Source organism: Ascaphus truei, chromosome 8 (genome assembly GCF_040206685.1).
Source record: "Ascaphus truei isolate aAscTru1 chromosome 8, aAscTru1.hap1, whole genome shotgun sequence".
Lineage (NCBI taxonomy): Eukaryota > Metazoa > Chordata > Amphibia > Anura > Ascaphidae > Ascaphus > Ascaphus truei.
Window position 1 is genome coordinate 40,041,824 of NC_134490.1, and position 13,549 is coordinate 40,055,372.

The window sequence follows — 13,549 nt, forward strand, 5'->3', positions numbered from 1 at the left end:
TCTCTTAGCTAAAAGACAGTTTGGTCATTCTGTAATAACCACATGATGAAGAGAAGGTGAGCTGAGAAATCCCAATAGTGTTTAGTGTAGCAATTATGACAATGTCTTGGAAAAAACTCACATTGACTTTATTTGCTTTTGTTTTTATGTATTTACTAGGATACAATGAAAAGGCAGGAACTACCCCAGCTCCATGTAAGTACTTAGTGATGACAGTAGAGCTGATGCAAACACTGGGTACATGGACACAGCCTACACACACTCTTCCTTTACCATGTAACAATTCCCTCTGTTATTTTCATACATCCCTAAAGTATGAATTGATTCACAATAAAAGTAGCTGAACATTTTGGGGTTCAAATGTTTAACTTTTGGTTGTATTTCACAGCTCTACAACTTCTTTAGTGCATGAACTTTACATAAATCTCTATTCTGTAGATTTACATAAACCAGGTTTATAGATACAATCTTCAACTTTCATCTTTACAAGGATAAATTGATGGGTGCTTGATATATTTGAGAGATTCTCAGTTATTGTCTGCTTTGATTTCAGTTGTGACTTTGACAACTCCACCAGCAACCACAGTTCCAGCAGTTTCCACATTTACATTGAATTTCACCTTGACCAACCTCCAATACACCTCAAACCTCGGGACCCCGAACAGCTCCGAATTCAACAGCACGCGAGTCAATCTGACTAGTTTAGTGAGTGACCAGATGCTTGTGACTACATTTCTATGTTCTTTACATGACCCCCGCAGTCTGTATAGGATCTTCTCTTCAATAATACTCCATTAAACTTCAATGGGATCCCCCTTGAATACCCCCCCGTTTGGGTTTATATGTCCAGTACTGCACAATCAGATTGTTGAAAGATTTTAATGTTAAGACTCTTTTTTTCCAGCTGGACACACTGATGAAGAGCACCAGCCTGGGTTCTTCTTACGCTGGGTGCCAAATCATGGGATTCAGGTAACAGATTAACATTGCTACAGTATTTGTCTATCCACTTTGCTGCAAAACCTTAAGAAAACATGAAATAATAAGTTGACCATTACGACATGGATTTAGAAATTATAACATGTCATTATATCATTAATTCCTTCTCCAGTGCCGCAAACAGTGGAAGTGACACCAAAGTTGATGCCATCTGTACTTACACTAACCAGTCAGCATCTCCTGCATTTGACCGAGTGGCTTTCTTCAAGGAGCTGAGCAACAAGACTAATAGTATCACCAAGCTGGCCACCTTTTCTATGGATCCAAACAGCCTCTTTGTTAACGGTAAGCGAAGGGGTGTACATATTAACTTCTACTTCCTGTAAGGGTGATCTCCCCACGCCTCCACCCCGCCATAATGACAGAACTCACCACTTTTTACACCCCACTGGGAGCCCCTTTTAGGAAATCATTTGCCTCTATAGTCTTGTATGGGATCCCCTTCCTAGGTGTCAACTTTATTTCACGGTAGAGTGGTTAGTTGATTAAGAAATGGTTAATCCAGCCTCCTTCAGCTATTTTTTATAAGTTGGTTGAATCTAGCCACGCACAGACTAGTAACAGAGTCACAAATACAGAGCTCTCTTAGCTAAAAGACAATTTGGTCATTCTGTAATAACCATATGATGAAGAGAAGGTGAGCTGAGAAATCCCAATAGTGTTTAGTGTAGCAATTATGACAATGTCTTGGAAAAAACTCACATTGACTTTATTTGCTTTTGTTTTTATGTATTTACTAGGATACAATGAAAAGGCAGGAACTACCCCAGCTCCATGTAAGTACTTAGTGATGACAGTCGAGCTGATGCAAACACTGGGTACATGGACACAGCCTACACACACTCTTCCTTTACCATGTAACAATTCCTTCTGTTATTTTCATACATCCCTAAAGTATGAATTGATTCACAATAAAAGTAGCTGAACATTTTGGGGTTCAAATGTTTAACTTTTGGTTGTATTTCACAGCTGTTCAACTTCTTTAGTGCATGAACTTTACATAAATCTCTATTCTGTAGATTTACATAAACCAGGTTTATAGATACAATCTTCAACTTTCATCTTTACAAGGATAAATTGATGGGTGCTTGATGTATTTGAGAGATTCTCAGTTATCGTCTGCTTTGATTTCAGTTGTGACTTTGACAACTCCACCAGCAACCACAGTTCCAGCAGTTTCCACATTTACATTGAATTTCACCTTGACCAACCTCCAATACACCTCAAACCTCGGGACCCCGAACAGCTCCGAATTCAACAGCACGCGAGTCAATCTGACTAGTTTAGTGAGTGACCAGATGCTTGTGGCTACATTTCTATGTTCTTTACATGACCCCCGCAGTCTGTATAGGATCTTCTCTTCAATAATACTCCATTAAACTTCAATGGGTTCCCCCTTGAAAACACTCAGTTTGGGTTTATATGTTCAGTACTGCACAATCAGATTGTTGAAAGATTTTAATGTTAAGACTCTTTTCTTCCAGCTGGACACACTGATGAAGAGCACCAGCCTGGGTTCTTCTTACGCTGGGTGCCAAATCATGGGATTCAGGTAACAGATTAACATTGCTACAGTATTTGTCTATCCACTTTGCTGCAAAACCTTAAGAAAACATGAAATAATAAGTTGACCATTACGACATGGATTTAGAAATTATAACATGTCATTATATCATTAATTCCTTCTCCAGTGGCGCAAACAGTGGAAGTGACACCAAAGTTGATGCCATCTGTACTTACACTAACCAGTCAGCATCTCCTGCATTTGACCGAGTGGCTTTCTTCAAGGAGCTGAGCAACAAGACTAATAGTATCACCAAGCTGGACACCTTTTCTATGGATCCAAACAGCCTCTTTGTTAACGGTAAGCGAAGGGGTGTACATATTAACTTCTACTTCCTGTAAGGGTGATCTCCCCACGCCTCCACCCCGCCATAATGACAGAACTCACCACTGTTTACAACCCACTGGGAGCCCCTCTTTAGGAAATCATTTGCCTCTATAGTCTTGTATGGGATCCCCTTCCTAGGTGTCAACTTTATTTCACGGTAGAGTGGTTAGTTGATTAAGAAATGGTTAATCCAGCCTCCTTCAGCTATTTTTTATAAGTTGGTTGAATCTAGCCACGCACAGACTAGTAACAGAGTCACAAATACAGAGCTCTCTTAGCTAAAAGACAGTTTGGTCATTCTGTAATAACCACATGATGAAGAGAAGGTGAGCTGAGAAATCCCAATAGTGTTTAGTGTAGCAATTATGACAATGTCTTGGAAAAAACTCACATTGACTTTATTTGCTTTTGTTTTTATGTATTTACTAGGATACAATGAAAAGGCAGGAACTACCCCAGCTCCATGTAAGTACTTAGTGATGACAGTAGAGCTGATGCAAACACTGGGTACATGGACACAGCCTACACACACTCTTCCTTTACCATGTAACAATTCCCTCTGTTATTTTCATACATCCCTAAAGTATGAATTGATTCACAGTAAAAGTAGCTGAACATTTTGGGGTTCAAATGTTTAACTTTTGGTGATATTTCACAGCTGTTCAACTTCTTTAGTGCATGAACTTTACATAAATCTCTATTCTGTAGATTTACATAAACCAGGTTTATACTGTAGATACAATCTTCAACTTTCATCTTTACAAGGATAAATTGATGGGTGCTTGATGTATTTGAGAGATTCTCAGTTATCGTCTGCTTTGATTTCAGTTGTGACTTTGACAACTCCACCAGCAACCACAGTTCCAGCAGTTTCCACATTTACATTGAATTTCACCTTGACCAACCTCCAATACACCTCAAACCTCGGGACCCCGAACAGCTCCGAATTCAACAGCACGCGAGTCAATCTGACTAGTTTAGTGAGTGACCAGATGCTTGTTGCTACATTTCTATGTTCTTTACATGACCCCCGCAGTCTGTATAGGATCTTCTCTTCAATAATACTCCATTAAACTTCAATGGGTTCCCCCTTGAAAACACCCAGTTTGGGTTTATATGTCCAGTACTGCACAATCAGATTGTTGAAAGATTTTAATGTTAAGACTCTTTTCTTCCAGCTGGTCACACTGATGAAGAGCACCAGCCTGGGTTCTTCTTACGCTGGGTGCCAAATCATGGGATTCAGGTAACAGATTAACATTGCTACAGTATTTGTCTATCCACTTTGCTGCAAAACCTTAAGAAAACATGAAATAATAAGTTGACCATTACGACATGGATTTAGAAATTATAACATGTCATTATATCATTAATTCCTTCTCCAGTGCCGCAAACAGTGGAAGTGACACCAAAGTTGATGCCATCTGTACTTACACTAACCAGTCAGCATCTCCTGCATTTGACCGAGTGGCTTTCTTCAAGGAGCTGAGCAACAAGACTAATAGTATCACCAAGCTGGACACCTTTTCTATGGATCCAAACAGCCTCTTTGTTAACGGTAAGCGAAGGGGTGTACATATTAACTTCTACTTCCTGTAAGGGTGATCTCCCCACGCCTCCACCCCGACATAATGACTGAACTCACCACTTTTTACACCCCACTGGGAGCCCCTCTTTAGGAAATCATTTGCCTCTATAGTCTTGTATGGGATCCCCTTCCTAGGTGTCAACTTTATTTCACGGTAGAGTGGTTAGTTGATTAAGAAATGGTTAATCCAGCCTCCTTCAGCTATTTTTTATAAGTTTGTTGAATCTAGCCACGCACAGACTAGTAACAAAGTCACAAATACTGAGCTCTCTTAGCTAAAAGACAGTTTGGTCATTCTGTAATAACCACATGATGAAGAGAAGTTGAGCTGAGAAATCCCAATAGTGTTTAGTGTAGCAATTATGACAATGTCTTGGAAAAAACTCACATTGACTTTATTTGCTTTTGTTTTTATGTATTTACTAGGATACAATGAAAAGGCAGGAACTACCCCAGCTCCATGTAAGTACTTAGTGATGACAGTAGAGCTGATGCAAACACTGGGTACACGGACACAGCCTACACACACTCTTCCTTTACCATGTAACAATTCCCTCTGTTATTTTGCATACATCCCTAAAGTATGAATTGATTCACAATAAAAGTAGCTGAACATTTTGGGGTTCAAATGTTTAACTTTTGGTTGTATTTCACAGCTCTACAACTTCTTTAGTGCATGAACTTTACATAAATCTCTATTCTGTAGATTTACATAAACCAGGTTTATAGATACAATCTTCAACTTTCATCTTTACAAGGATAAAATGATGGGTGCTTGATGTATTTGAGAGATTTTCAGTTATCGTCTGCTTTGATTTCAGTTGTGACTTTGACAACTCCACCAGCAACCACAGTTCCAGCAGTTTCCACATTTACATTGAATTTCACCTTGACCAACCTCCAATACACCTCAAACCTCGGGACCCCGAACAGCTCCGAATTCAACAGCACGCGAGTCAATCTGACTAGTTTAGTGAGTGACCAGATGCTTGTGGCTACATTTCTATGTTCTTTACATGACCCCCGCAGTCTGTATAGGATCTTCTCTTCAATAATACTCCATTAAACTTCAATGGGATCCCCCTTGAAAACACCCAGTTTGGGTTTATATGTCCAGTACTGCACAATCAGATTGTTGAAAGATTTTAATGTTAAGACTCTTTTCTTCCAGCTGGACACACTGATGAAGAGCACCAGTCTGGGTTCTTCTTACGCTGGGTGCCAAATCATGGGATTCAGGTAACAAATTAACATTGCTACAGTATTTGTCTATCCACTTTGCTGCAAAACCTTAAGAAAACATGAAATAATAAGTTGACCATTACGACATGGATTTAGAAATTATAACATGTCATTATATCATTAATTCCTTCTCCAGTGGCGCAAACAGTGGAAGTGACACCAAAGTTGATGCCATCTGTACTTACACTAACCAGTCAGCATCTCCTGCATTTGACCGAGTGGCTTTCTTCAAGGAGCTGAGCAACAAGACTAATAGTATCACCAAGCTGGACACCTTTTCTATGGATCCAAACAGCCTCTTTGTTAACGGTAAGCGAAGGGGTGTACATATTAACTTCTACTTCCTGTAAGGGTGATCTCCTCACGCCTCCACCCCGACATAATGACAGAACTCACCACTTTTTACACCACTGGGAGCCCTTCTCTAGGGAATAATTTGCCTCTATAGTCTTTTATGGGATCCCCTTCCTTGGTGTCAATTTATTCAAAGGTTTTTTAAGTTGGTTGAATCTAACTATGCACAGACTAGTAACAGAGTCACAAATACAGAGCTCTCTTAGCTAAAAGACAGTTTGGCCATTCTGTAATAACCACACAATGAAAAGAAGGAGAGCTGAGAAATCCCAATAGCTAGGAGAAAGTTGCAGTAGTCAAGACGGACTCGGAACATTTTGTATGGATTGGAGTTAGGACCGGCGGACAAGAGGAATGCCAGCTAGGAGAAAGTTGCAGTAGTCAAGACGGACTCGGAACAAGAATGAGTGAATTCGGATTTTAGTAGCGTAATGAGTGTCAAAAGGGCTTATCCTAGCAATATTTCTAAAGTGGAGATGGCAGGACTTAGTGAGGCAGTGAATGTGAGGTATGATAGAGAGGGCAGCAGGCTTGAGGTGTTGATGAGATTGTGGTATTATTGACAGTGAGGGGGAGTTTGGGTGTAGGGATGGCAGTGAAAGGGGGAAAGAGTATTTGTTCTATTTTGGACAAGTTAAGCTTTTAGGTAATGGTGGGACATCCAGGAGAAGTTGCGAAAAGGCAGTTTGTGACATGGCACAAGAGAGAGGGAGAGAAGTCAGGGGAGGAGGGGTTAATTACTTGAATTCAATGAAAAGGAGAACCTTCACCCTACCCCTTATACTATAAAACCGAGTTGGCTACCCAGAATAACACTTACACGGTGCAACATTTCCAGCTGAATTGAAGTTGAGCTGAAATGTTCGGCAGTTGGGGTTAGAGGACCAAGAAGGAAGAAATCAGAATGGGAGTGCTTGGGAAATCAGTTGGGCTGTTTATAATGACATCACATTTAAATTTCTCTTTATCCTTGTATTTCCCAGGATATACTGAAAAAGCTCCAACTACCCCAACTCCATGTAAGTACTAATGTTGGTACTGTAAAACTTATGGAAAGTACACAAGGTTAGAATACACCTACAGTAACATGAAGTCCATATTCTGCATCATGTGTGGTTAAGTCTATAAGCCATTAGGATTTTGACCCAGACGGAAACTACAGTAGATGGAAAAACATGGAATAACTTATTATTTGTCTAATAATTTGGAAATTGGTTACTTGGCTTATTGGCTAACTAATTGTTGGTTGTTGGTTGGTTTATTGATGGACTCATAGTTTTGATAATTTGTCATTGATTGTTTGGGGGGTTTACTTGTTGACTGATTTTTTTTAACTGCTCCATTGATTGTCTTATTGATAATATGCTTGCCTCTCACAGCTGTGGAGCCCCCAATACAGGTGGCCACCAGGCCGCAAGTGGAATCATCCCCTACTGAACCAGTCACCCTCAATTTCACAATCACTAACCTGCCTTTCACCACTGAACTTGTGACTAGTGGCTCTCCAAAATTCAACTCTACATCTGCTGTGGTCCTAGCTTTGGTGAGCATTGAATGATCACCTCTCTTCATCAAAAGAGAGAATTATATAAACATGACAGAGTACATAGGGAAACACATATTAGTTGGTATTATGTTCAAATTTATCCATGGACAGTGTGCGTGTGCAACTGGTCACCCAGATGCCTTACTCATCTCCCTGTATGGCACTATAAATGAGCACTCACTACACCCGTAAAACAGTCATACTACACCCCAATTACACTGTCACCACAAGAATTAATTTAAAGGCTTACATCTAAGGAGTCTTCGGTCCCCCTTTCTACCAGGAAAATAAATACAAATTAAATAAAAAAACAATTTAGCAGAACATGTCTGAAAATGAGAGCAATCTCTTCTAAGGTGATACGTTAAATTAGAGCGAGAAGAGATTATTTATTACATTTTAGTTGTACTATTAAGAAAGGCATATTGTGCTTGTTATAGAGAAAAGGATTACAAAAACACATATAGTACCTAGTCAGACAGTTTACACCATAAAAGAAACTAACAAAGAAAACCTACACATTACCAATGAAAGTCTTGTAATAGGTTTCTCAAGGGGTCATGAAGTAGAGGATATGAGATCTACACACACAGAATCCTCACCTACTTTGATCTGCCTGGTGGCGTTCAAATGAATATATTTTCACTGATGCAGTACTCTTAAACATTTTTTAACTGTAGCACATTTTTATACTGCACAACTCTTACATCTGCGGAAGACTCCAGATGCCTTGACAGGTCTACAGGGCTGTGTCCTGTCAGCCATTTGTCACTCACTCTAGACTACAGGCACTTTCACGACTACATAGCTGAAAGATAATTATTTGATTTCTAATTTAATGAGGGAGTATAAAATACTTGAAAGTATTCTCTCAATAGTAAACAGATTCATAGTACTCACATAATTGAACTCAAAGGAATTTGTCGGATATGTTGCTACCACAGATAACAGTAACTTTTATACCCCTTTCCCAATTCTCACCTTATGACAATGGGTTCTGGTAAGGTTATACGTGCTTATAAGTGAGACAACAGCTGGTTTTACAAAACTAAAATTATTCTTTATTTGTGTTGGCTTGTATCAGGATGTCTGGTTTTGATGAATGTAATTTACAGTAGGTTTTTAAAGCCCTCCAACCCAGATAAGCATCTCTTCTAGAGACACTTATGGTCACATGCACACCATTAAACTGTTCATCTTTGTCATTTTAATATAAACAGCTAGGTAGTTAGTAGTTAGTTCCTGAACAAGCAAAATACATTTCCTTAATTGTCTGATTGCTACCTAAGCCATGAAACGTTGCCTATTTTCAGGCTGTCCCTCCCAGCCAGAAAGAAGCAGAATAAAAAAAGTGAATTTATTGAGAAGGTTAATCTCTTGGTTGCCATACTGCAAACAAACCTTAACTCTCACAAGGCTTTATCAGGACAGTTGGCACAAACGTTATTTGTGGTTATGATAAGGTTGCTGCCGGTTGGTTTTCAGTGCAGGAGATACATTAACAAATGTGGAAGAGTTAGCTTGGTAGTTTGGAACTTGAGGTCCCGTTATCAAACCTCCTCTAAAGTTCACTTTTTCCATATGTTCATTTAGCTGGACTCTGCATTCAAGAACAGCAGCATCAGCAGTAAATACACCGGCTGTCACATCGACTCCTTTAGGTGAGTATTCTTTGCAATGATCTTCCCCACCTACGGCTGCTTCTAAAGCACCATTCTCAACTTTTGATGGACCAATTTATGCTATAGCTTTGTCCATTCTGGGCCACGGTGGAAAGGCCAGATGTGTACTTTTGTACTTCTCTATAGGCAAATCATACAGTGATAGATACTCAAAATCGAAATGATCACATCTACAGTAAATGATACCCCTTTGTGCATTATTCATATGGTAGAAGCATTCTAGAAGCCTATTATAGTAATATTTGGTTAACAAAAAGTAAGCATTAAGTACATACAGTACACATAACATCTTTGGTTTAAGTTCTACTCTTCTTTGCTTGATGTGGTGCATTGAAAGGGATGCATCGCTGGCCCCTCCAGCACAAAATAGGTTCATACGTGTCCAGCCTCCTTTGAACGATTCTAGCAGAGTATTAAATCCCAGCATTTTGATCCCTCCAGGCCTGGGACTTCAGCATCTCAAACCAATGTGAACTCCATCTGCACCATCAAGAAAGCTGCGACTGGGCCGCAGTTTGACAGAGTAACCTTTTACAATGGGATCCGTGAGCAGACCAAGAACATCACCCAGTGGGGAGAGTACAACCTGGACCAAAACAGTCTTTATGTAAATGGTAAGTGCAGGGGGAGGGGGTGCTGGAGTGGGGTCAGTATCAATACTCACAGTAATGGTGATTACTCTACCCTCATAATGACAGAACTTACCACTTTTTAGACCTCACTGGGATCCCCTCTTTAGCAAATAATTTGGCTCTACAGTATAGTCTTCCTAAGTGTCAACTTTCCTCACAGGTAGAGAGGTGAGATAATTGAGAAATGGCCATTGCAGCCTCTCCCACCACTTTAATTTAAATAGTTTAGTTCTGACAACGCAGAGACTAGTGTCAGACTCAAAAATTCAGAGCTCTCTTACCTAAAAGACAGTTTGGTAATTCTGTGATAACCACACAATAAAATGCAGGAAAGCTGAGTATTCCCAGTATCATTTAGCGTAGCAATTAAGACGAAGTCTTGGATTTCACGCAAATGGACTTAATGGGCTTTTGTCTTCATATATTTCTTAGGATATAATGAAAAGGCAAGAACTACCCCAGCTCCACGTAAGTACTGTACTAACCGATAAAGTAGAGATGATGCAAACACTGGGTACACAGACTCGGGCCTACACACACTCTTCCTTTACCATGTAACAATTCCCTCTGTTATTTTGCATACATCCCTAAAGTATGAATTGATGCACAATAAAAGTAGCTGAACACTTTGGGGTTCACATGATTAACCTTTGGTTGCATTTCACATCTCTACAACCTCTTTATTGCATGAATTTTACATAAGTCTCCATTTGCAGCTTTACATAACCCATTTTTTAAGATTCAACCTTCACCTTCATCTTTACAACGATAAAGTGCTGGGTTCTGTTTGAGAGATTCTCAGTTGTTGTCTGCTCTGATTTCAGTTGTGACTTTGACCATTCTACCAACAACAACAGCTCCAGCAGTTGCCACATTTACCTTGAATTTCACCTTGACCAACCTTCAATACACCTCAGATCTCGGGACCCCGAACACCTCCAAATTCAACGGCACCCGAGGCACAATGACTAATTTAGTGAGTCACCAAATGCTTGTTGCCTTTCATTGCTCTACAGTGTGTTGTGAAGCAGGGGTTAACTACCTCACTTTTATCCATATTCATACTTGAAGTGTGTCACCTTCGCTGTTTCTACGCCCTTTACATGACCCCCTCAGTCTGTATTGGATCTTCAATGCACCTAAATTCCATTAAACTTCTATCGGATCCCCCTTGAAAACACCAAGTTTGTGTTAAAATGTCCAGTACTGCAGAATCAGATGTTTATAATCCTTCAATGTTAAGGTTCTTCTTATTCAATTTGTCGTTTTGTTCTCCAATGCAAAAACAACACACATCACTGCAAAATGCTCAAAGAACTAGATTGGTCATCACTCGAGTCTAGGCGCAAAGTTCACCTTTCCTGTCTTCCTTTAAACTCTTTATGGGCAAGCTAACCAGCTATCTGAACAAGCTCCTCACCCCTACCACATGCAGCACCTATTATCTGAGATCAGACTCCAAAAGACTGTTCATGGTTCCAAGGCTCAACAAAGTATCCGGCCGTTCCTCCTTCTCTTATCGTGCACCCCAAAACTGGAACAACCTACCAGAGACTCTCAAATCCACCACCAGTTTAAGTTCTTTCAAATCTAAGGCTGTCTAACATTTTAATCTGGTCTGTAACTGTTTCATACGCCCATAATATACATTTTCTTTAACTGTGCATGCAATGTCTTGTATATAATGTATACTCTGTTCATTTATGTAACTGTATTTGTAACCATGTATTATTTGTCTTAACTGTGTGCCCAGGACATACTTGAAAACGAGAGGTAACTCTCAATGTATTACTTCCTGGTAAAGTATTTTATAAATAAATAAATAAATAAATAAATTCTCTTTCAGCTGGACACATTGATGAAGAACACCAGTTTGGGATCTTCTTACGCTGGGTGCCAAATCATGGGATTCAGGTAACAGATAAACATTGCTAAAGTATTTCTCCACACACTTCGCTGCAAAACCTTGCAACAACATGAAATAAAAATGTGTCTATAACAACATGGATTTAGAAATGTTAACATGTCATTATATTATGAATTTCTTCTCCAGTGGTGCAAACAGTGGAATTGACACCAAAGTTGACGCCATCTGCACATACACTAACAAGTCAGCATCTCCTGTATTTGATCGAGTGGCTTTCTTCAAAGAGCTGAGCAACAAGACTAAAAGTGTCACCAAACTGGGCATCTATTCTATGGATCCAAACAGCCTCTTTGTTGATGGTAAGTACACAGGGCTAAATATCAACTCTACCAACAGTAAAGGGCATTCCCTCGGCATACCTCATAATGATAGAACTCAGAACTTCTAATACTTCCCTGGAATCCCTCTTTAGGGAATAATTTATCTCTATAGCCTTTAATGTGATCCCCTTCCAAAGTGTCAACTGTATTCATAGATTGGGAGGTTAGTTGATTGACAAATGGCTATTGCAGCCTCTCTCACCTCTTTATTTTAAATTGTTTGCTTCTGACCACGCGCAGATCAGTGTCAGACTGAAGAATACAGAGCTCTCTTAGCTAAAAGACAGTTTGGTCAGTCTGTGATAACCACACAATAAAATGCAGGAAAGCTGAGTAATCCCAGTAGCGGTTAGCGCAGAAATTAAGACGATGTCTTGGATTTCATGCAAATGGATTTAATGGGCTTTTGTCTTCATGTATTTCTTAGGATATAATGAAAAAGCAAGAACTACCCCAGCTCCACGTAAGTACTGTACTAACCGATGAAGTAGAGCTGATACAAACACTGGGTACACAGACTCGGGCCTACACACACTCTTCCTTTACCATGTAACAATTCCCTCTGTTATTTTGCATACATCCCTAAAGTATGAATTGATGCACAATAAAAGTAGCTGAACACTTTGGTGTTCAAATGTTTAACCTTTGGTTGCATTTCACATCTCTTCAGCCTCTTTATTGCATGAATTGTAAATAAGTCTTCATTTGCAGCTTTACATAACCCATTTTTTTAGATACAACCTTTACCTTCATCTTTACAACGATAAACTGCTGGGTTCTGTTTGAGAGATTCTCAGTTGTTTTCTGCTCTGATTTCAGTTGTGACTTTGACCACTCTACCAACAACAACAGCTCCAGCAGTTGCCACATTTACCTTGAATTTCACCTTGACCAACCTTCAATACACATCAGATCTCGGGACCCCGAACACTTCCAAATTCAACGGCACCCGAGGCACAATGACTAATTTAGTGAGTCACCAAATGCTTGTTGCCTTTCATTGCTTTATAGTGTGTTGTGAAGCTGGGGTTAACTACCTCACTTTTATCCATATTCATACTTGAAGCGTGTCACCTTCGCTGTTTCTACGCCCTTTACATGACCCCCTCAGTCTGTATTGTATCTTCAATTCACCTAAATTCCATTAAACTTCTATCGGTTCCCCCTTGAAAACACCAAGTTTGGGTTAAAATGTCCAGTACTGCAGAACCAGATGATTGAAGGATTATAATGTTAAGACTCTTCTCTTTCAGCTGAACACATTGATGAAGAACAGCAGTCTGGGATCTTCTTACGCTGGGTGCCAAATCATGGGATTCAGGTAACAGATGAACATTGCTACAGTATTTCTCCACACACTTCGCTGCA

The 13,549-nt window shown here is 39.7% G+C and overlaps 1 protein-coding gene across 1 annotated transcript in view; it reads left to right on the top strand.

The window, feature by feature from the left end:
• Window positions 1-13,549, top strand: part of MUC16 (mucin 16, cell surface associated) — a 185,277-nt gene that overhangs the window by 143,851 nt on the left and 27,877 nt on the right. The window contains exons 44-64 of the mRNA XM_075613035.1: window positions 494-705; window positions 905-972; window positions 1,112-1,284; window positions 2,074-2,285; window positions 2,484-2,551; window positions 2,691-2,863; window positions 3,320-3,355; window positions 4,212-4,448; window positions 5,243-5,533; window positions 5,817-6,029; window positions 7,058-7,093; window positions 7,454-7,617; window positions 9,214-9,281; window positions 9,744-9,916; window positions 10,367-10,402; window positions 10,759-10,910; window positions 11,781-11,848; window positions 11,988-12,160; window positions 12,609-12,644; window positions 13,001-13,152; window positions 13,435-13,502. Of these exons, the coding sequence (XP_075469150.1) occupies window positions 494-705; window positions 905-972; window positions 1,112-1,284; window positions 2,074-2,285; window positions 2,484-2,551; window positions 2,691-2,863; window positions 3,320-3,355; window positions 4,212-4,448; window positions 5,243-5,533; window positions 5,817-6,029; window positions 7,058-7,093; window positions 7,454-7,617; window positions 9,214-9,281; window positions 9,744-9,916; window positions 10,367-10,402; window positions 10,759-10,910; window positions 11,781-11,848; window positions 11,988-12,160; window positions 12,609-12,644; window positions 13,001-13,152; window positions 13,435-13,502 (2,809 nt within the window). The remainder of the gene's footprint in view (window positions 1-493; window positions 706-904; window positions 973-1,111; window positions 1,285-2,073; window positions 2,286-2,483; window positions 2,552-2,690; window positions 2,864-3,319; window positions 3,356-4,211; window positions 4,449-5,242; window positions 5,534-5,816; window positions 6,030-7,057; window positions 7,094-7,453; window positions 7,618-9,213; window positions 9,282-9,743; window positions 9,917-10,366; window positions 10,403-10,758; window positions 10,911-11,780; window positions 11,849-11,987; window positions 12,161-12,608; window positions 12,645-13,000; window positions 13,153-13,434; window positions 13,503-13,549) is intronic.